This window comes from Haliotis rubra, unplaced genomic scaffold, assembly GCF_003918875.1.
Source record: "Haliotis rubra isolate DU_JTF1 unplaced genomic scaffold, ASM391887v1 Scf917, whole genome shotgun sequence".
Lineage (NCBI taxonomy): Eukaryota > Metazoa > Mollusca > Gastropoda > Lepetellida > Haliotidae > Haliotis > Haliotis rubra.
The window spans coordinates 387334-394359 of NW_025767654.1; the positions used below are offsets into that span (position 1 = coordinate 387334).

The window sequence follows — 7026 nt, forward strand, 5'->3', positions numbered from 1 at the left end:
TTTTTTAAATTTGGGGTGTGAGTGTGTGTGTGTTCAAAAAAGAGAAAATACATATGATCTATTAGTGCTAATTAACTACTGGTTTCCCTTTTTGTCTCTTCACTGTTGTTTCACATGCACATATGTAGCTGTGTGTTTTCTAGTCTTTCATTCACCTGAAGAAGGAGAAAGAATTAATATACTCCGAAATGTCGTGTCCATCAAAATAAAGAAGGTGACATCCATAAATTCTTGCCTTTAAAGTACGGGTCGATAAACCGAATAAGTGAGTGATCCATCAACCATAGGGTAGTCTGAGATTTACAAAATATACAAACCGTTTAAAGACTTCTTTGAGTGGCATTTATAAGCTGATATGATGAAGAGGAAAATATTATGAGTTGTATACTTCTCAAGATAGTTGAATGAGAAAATAAATATCAATAGCGAGCTTATCGATCTTCATAATGAAATAAAAATGATATTTTGTGCATTTAACGTGGCGACAAGATAAATACGTTGTAAACTTCTCCCTCGGGTAATACGGTCTAATGTACGCCTTTTTGGGTAATACCGTCTGATTTTGTAGCAGTGTCAACCGAGCCGGTAAAAGAATGGAACATTAACACATATTGATTCCCACAGATAACTATAAATGGACAGATTATTATTGTGGACATAGATTGTGGAAAATTATTTTACTTGATTCATATTTGTTAATATATTTGTACCCAATATGTACACAAAAGTATTTGAATTGCAATGCCGAGAACATTGTTCGTGGATGGGTGTTTTAACTGGTTGACTTTCTAGGTGACCTTCAGAGCCTCATATTACTTTCAGCCCTTTGAATTTCAATTTCGAATTTGTTTCAGATGTTGAGTGTTCCACGTCCCAGATTTGTCTGTCTCTTAGTTGTACTTTTCGTCGCAACCTCATTTGTATCATGGAGACGTTTTGATAAGTAAGTATGACATGCCTCTGCTAGGTCCTCAGCCAACCCCAGAACAAGGTAACCAGTTATACATGCTGTGAGACTGCCAGCCAAATCCGAGCCAGGACACAGAGAGTCCAAATTGAGTCCATTCTCCTGGGTCAGCGTGAGCAACAACTGATCTCATGACTGACTTGTTGACGGACGAGCTGACGTTTGAAAGTTCAGACTCGGTTATCAGTGCGATGTGGTATTTCAGTGTCACGGATCGATATTTTTTTACGACAGTCAGTGGAATGTCTGACACAGACATATTTTTTTACGGACCATCACATTTAACACACGTTATATTTGGGACTACACTTTCTCCAGATTCCAGTACTATTGTTAGGAAACAAAAAGGCCGATTTTGCTGCTAAGCAGAACTCAACAAATTTGTGACACCACTTCTCATACTCCGAGTACAGAGCAGTCATTAGATCCTTCATCCGTGATATGATGCGAAAGAAGTGGGGCACTCAAGTAGGTATTTATAAATTACATGCAACTAAACCAACTAACGGTTACACCTGCTTGGGTTGTCAGTCCTGATTTGAAGAGGTCATCATGCGGCGATCTTTTTAATCATGTTGCTCCTCATTTAATCCTTTGATTTTACCAGAAATTGATTTAACTGATAAATTTTGATATTGTGTAGATAGTTGATTTTGAATATTAGTAGAGTTTAAGTTAGATGGTCAGAGGCAACTTAGACGATCAGAGGCTGTATCGTTGAAGGGGGTTAAATCATTGTCAAATTATTGTCCTCCTGAGAAGATACGTAAGTCCCAAAACTTTCAAAGTCAATTTCGACCTACAAAGTTATTTTAATCGCAGAATAATTGTTGTTTTAAATGATGGCTAAAATTCACTACAATCCCCAGTCCAGCTAGGGTCCATGCAGGTAGCCAAAGTATTGTAACCCCACATGGTCCCTAGTATGGCACCCGTGAATGTCCGGGTTAGAATGAACCTTCAGTAATCCATGCTTGTCGTAGGAGGCGACTAACGGGATCTGGTGGTCAGTCTCGCTGGCTTAGTTAACACATGTCATCGGTTCCCAATTGCGCAGACCGATGCTCATGCTTTTGATTACTGGATTGTCTGGTCCAGACTCGATTATTTACAGACCGCCACCCTATAGCTGGAATATGTATGTGTGCGGAGTAAAACTAAACTCACTCACTAGTTGTGATAAATAGTGTTGTCTTGCCACAGTTCTCCATATTCGCCATCGTTAGGGAATGAAACACGGACCCACGCGCATTGATTGCATGATTCTTGCAATATTTTACATATTTTTAAAGATTGATGTTGACCATTTTCGGAAATTTTGGATGGTACTGCAAAACTGCCATTGGGAAATTGACATCCTCACTGGTAAAATAGATGCTCTTTGAAAGCGAAATAGATTGCTGGACAATGGATTGGTTCTGTTCTTACGGACTTTCATACTGTTTAGTGTTTACCAGTGCTTTGCTGCATACAACACCGCACCAAATGATACGAAAAAAATTTCAGCTATACATGATATCTTGCAGGATTCAAATCTTACGACAGCCTTACCCTTCGAGAACTGGACATCAAAAGCAAAGTCATGGACTGGAAATGCATATCAGTGATGTCGAAATCGATGATACAAATAGGCATGCATCTCCAAGAACCTCAAAGATGTCAATTGTCAACCCTGAACTTGGGTACCGACTTAATGAAACAATCACAGTGAAGATTGTACTATTCGACCACAAGAACAGAACGAAAACCCGAGGTGGAGACATGCTCATTGTATGGATGCGAGACCAAGGAAAAGGAGCAGCCTCAGCCGGAACTGTTACTGACCATGGTAACGGGACATATACTGGTACCCTGCCCATCTTGTGGACCGGACAAGCTGTCATCCGTGCAGCAATGGTGGCTTCCAGCGAAAACTGGCTTTGCAAACAGGGGAATTTAGACACGGATACCGTGGAAAGATTCTAATATGCATATTTAATACAACTACATTAACAGAGACTACCCCGGGGCACATGGAAAGCAGATTACTGAACAAGGGCAAAGTTTGTAATTTAACAGATAAACATTATGGTGTTCCATTGTATTGTGACAGACCAAAGAAGAGAGGAATTCAGTGCGACCACTGGACAGGTGTCAATTCTCTGAAATATGTAGGATTAAATCAAAAGAATAACAGCAAATGGTATTTTTCGTAAGTATCACTCCTGAAATAATCAATTACTTGTTGTTGTTGTTTTTTCAATCAGACTTGATACCTATTTCCTATTTTCAGTATTTTATTATAGAAGAACAATGACAGATATTTGGTTTGTTATTTAAAACGAGCAATAACCAAAATAGATAGCGATGTGAATCCCAATGGAATCAAGACAAAGCAATTGTTGATGTCCAGCCTTTGATGTTACTCTTTCACAACATTTGAGATAAAACAATGTCTTTGTATCAATGTCATATGACTCTTGCTCAGAAGCTGTTCCGATACGATTACAAGATTTCAAAACGTTTTACGGTGGACGTATGGAGGTGCGAGTGAGTGTGTTTAGTATTACGCCGCACTCACCAATATTAAAAGCAATATGGCGGTGGTCTGTAAATAATCGAGTCTTGTCCAGACAATCCAGTGATCCACACCATGAGCATCAATCTACGCTAATGAGATACAATGACATGTATCAGCCAAGTCAGCGAACCTGACCACCCGATCCCCGTAAGTCGCCTTTAACGACAAGCATGGGTTGCTGAAGATTAATTCTAACCCGAATCTTCACGGGTCACATATGGAGGACATTTCCTAATTTGACGTTTAAATTACATATTGATGTCCGATGCAATTCCTTATTTCGACTTATACCATACGTCCCCATGTTGCTGTTTTTCACTTGAATAATTGACGATTTCTTGCATGTGTTTATGATGGATGATGCACCGATGCGTTCATTTTACTAGTCAACAGTGATTCTCAGACAGTCGTACAATCGAATCAACTCATAGAAATTTCTTGTTGATGGCTAAAGGATTGTAACGTTTTTCTTCAAATGCTGCGAATGAAGTGGAATACTGGAGTTACAGAGTTCCTGAGGACCGAGCCAGCATGCTGGGAACGACTCTAACATGATAACCCAAAGGTTTATCTGGTACCATGTACAAATGAGCCACAATGCTCATTATGATATTGAATGAAAAAGGTTGTTACAATGACATTAGACACATAGTACACTACAAGTGCCTAATTGTTAGACGCCAATATGTATTTTGCTTGAACCAAACCATAATTAATGATTTCAGATCGGCCGGCCCACAGATTCTTCCTGATGTTGTCCGAGTCAATATTTCAACTGGTATGTTCTCTGTATATTCAGTTGATAGGCTTAACTTATATCAAGTCTTCCTAAACAAGACAATTCATACTATATAAAAAGTTGCATCTCTTAAGTGTTGAGAGACTAGGCGAAACCCAAAGGCTGTTATTTCTTTGAATGCCAATACATACGTAACAATTCCTCTCACCTTGTGAAATATGTAACCCTAACACTTACCCTCTTCCTAAACCACTTCGCGTACGTGTCCGTTTACTGTCCCAAGAAGCAAATTGTTAGCAGCAAGGATGAAATCTGCAGAAACACATTTTAAGAACAAAATCATATGCATTGTTAGGGATATGGGTACTTACAGAAAAACATATTTGGTCTTAATTTACATTTCAATAGGAAATAATGAATCTTTCAAAAGTTATTAAATTAATGATGACACCTCCTGGACTCTAACGTCTTGATTCAAGAGTTAGATGTTTGCTTGCTGTTTTTAAGAATGACAGTCCTCTAGAGTCATGAATGTGCGTGACTATTATGCTTGTATTATGAATGACACCGTTGCACAAAACAGCCTTAGCGCTAGAATTACCTCATGTCCTTAGGTTTGGTTAAGAAAAGATCTGTCAGTTTCTGTCAGCACGGACTATTGAAAAGCACGGCCTTATTATTGTCAATCTGAACTTTAATGCCTGGCTAGAACTGACAACAGAAAGGCCCTCCTCACAGGGGGTTGAAGCATTATGAAGTTATTGTCCTCCTGTGGGGGTACGTAAATCCCAAAACATTAAAAGTTAATTTACACATACCATTACTTTTAACTGTATAATATATGTTATTTTAATTTATGGCTAAATTGTATAACCTTGCTGACAGCTGAAGGGATGATGTAAATCCAGCTAGGGTCCATACAGGAAGCAAGTGTACTGTAAGTTCCAATGGTCCCTAGTATTGTGATCTACCTTCAGTTGTTGGCAATCTATAGCCTGTTTTTTATATTGTATTATCATATATAGTTAAGATGTTTTGGAGTTCATTACTAGTTTTAAATTGGAATCTGTGATAATCTAGTTATTTTACTGTCCTTCACTGACAGGGTTTTACAATTTCTCGTTATTTATTATGAAATTATAACTTGTTTTTAGTCACGATATGGCTGAAATATTGCCGATGTGACTTAAAATCTTAACTCATTCACTAATTAAATGCCTATGGTCATCATATATTGACACTGATTTGACCATGAAGCCACTCAGCTTGACCACATGATCCACGTTCTTCTCTTTTGAGCTCTCGGTGTGTATGTCCCAAGCATTCTCGTCATACGAGACGACAGAACCGTATCGGATTGTCAGACTTTGTGAATTGCTTGACATCATCCACAACTGATTTCAGCCACTATTTGTATACTTGAAGAACAGTTTGGTGTGAGCACACGACGAAAACACAACTTACTATGTCCAGTTGTCTGTCCAATTACAACAGGCTTGTAAGTTACATAAAATTCATAATTTTAAACCAGGCATGTATAAATGTAACTACCTGATGTTTCAGCGCAAGACACATCGCTGTCGGCAAAGATTCCGTGCAGCAGGGCAAGTGTCCGGAATTCCTGGGTGTCAAAACCTGTAGGCTTCTTTTATAACTCCACCTGGCATCCCCTGGAGTGTTTTATCGACGTCAGTGTTAAGGACTACAACCGCTGCCTTACCAACAGAACTCTCAGAATGTTTGGTGATTCGACGGTCAGACAGTGGTTTTCATTCTTGTACAAGCATCTGAATCTTACTTGGAGAATAGGTCCAAAGCAAGCAATAGAGCAAACAAACGGCAAGTGGTATTCCTATTCCGAGGCATACAGCAAGAGGTTTAACTATACTGCCTTTTGGTCTCCGCACGGTCTGCCAATGACTTTTGACAATGCCAGTAGAACTGCCCTTAGACCATCATTTGTTCATCTGGATGAAATACCTTCTGGTTCAAGAGACATTGTGCTCATTCATCTATATGCCCATTTCCTATTCTACCCTGTACACATGTTCAGGGCTCAAATACAGCGCATCAAACAAGCCATACAACGATTATTGATGCGTTCGCCAGATATAAAAATTGCAATTAAAGGACCTCACTATTTTGTAGTGACTAAAATTGTATCTACGTTTGGTAGAATGTGGGGCCCTGTATATGACAGAATTATTAGACAAGAGTTTGTAAACCTGTATGACCGTGTAATTTACCTCGACTATTGGGAAATGCTTCTTTCTATTGAGAGTGCCAGTGTTCATCCAGATGAAAAACTGATAGATACGATGATTCGCAATTTTCTCGGATACGTATGTGAAAAGTGAAGATTTCATTTGCATCCTTAGACGTATCGTGGAAAACAAGGAATTATTTTGTTTTCTGAAACTTCATATTTTACATACAAACAACGGTTATTTGTTGTACTAATCCGCCCATGAATATGGTCATGTTGTTTGTGACTGTCTCGCGTTACCACGTATTACTTTCCACTCACGACCTACTGAATGTAATACTGTATTAGTGATTGATATAACAAGCTTGCCGCCTGCAGTAGATAAATATCGCCTAAGTAGTAACTGTGTTTCCAACGAATCGAAAATATTTTTACAGACAGGGCTGATATACTAACTGTATACTACATTTAGGATTTGCCCAACTCAACAAGAGACAAGTGTTTGATTGTGGATGTTTTTAGTATTTCTCAAACTGCACTAACAAGTGGATTGG

The 7026-nt window shown here is 38.7% G+C and overlaps 1 protein-coding gene and 1 long non-coding RNA gene across 2 annotated transcripts; both read left to right on the forward strand.

Annotated features, from left to right (window-relative positions):
- The first annotated feature begins 857 nt into the window (after window positions 1-857).
- Window positions 858-2697, forward strand: LOC124264261. Its single transcript, XR_006895086.1, has 2 exons — window positions 858-943; window positions 2494-2697. It is a non-coding gene; the product is annotated as an uncharacterized LOC124264261 (long non-coding RNA).
- A 205-nt stretch (window positions 2698-2902) lies between these two features.
- LOC124264262 (NXPE family member 3-like) lies at window positions 2903-6662 on the forward strand. Its single transcript, XM_046699002.1, has 3 exons — window positions 2903-3158; window positions 4253-4305; window positions 5830-6662. Exons 1-3 carry the CDS (start codon window positions 2980-2982, stop codon window positions 6621-6623), a joined length of 1026 nt encoding a protein of 341 aa, XP_046554958.1. The 5' UTR covers window positions 2903-2979; the 3' UTR covers window positions 6624-6662.
- Window positions 6663-7026: the final 364 nt, after the last annotated feature.

Excerpts from the sequence above, each read along its gene's own strand:
- LOC124264262 (XM_046699002.1), top strand. The coding sequence starts at position 2,980 with ATGGAAAGCAGATTACTGAACAAGGGCAAAGTTTGTAATTTAACAGAT. Across the intron at positions 3,159-4,252 it reads AACAGCAAATGGTATTTTTC|ATCGGCCGGCCCACAGATTC; the intron begins GTAAGTATCACT and ends TAATGATTTCAG. Across the intron at positions 4,306-5,829 it reads CCGAGTCAATATTTCAACTG|CGCAAGACACATCGCTGTCG; the intron begins GTATGTTCTCTG and ends CTGATGTTTCAG.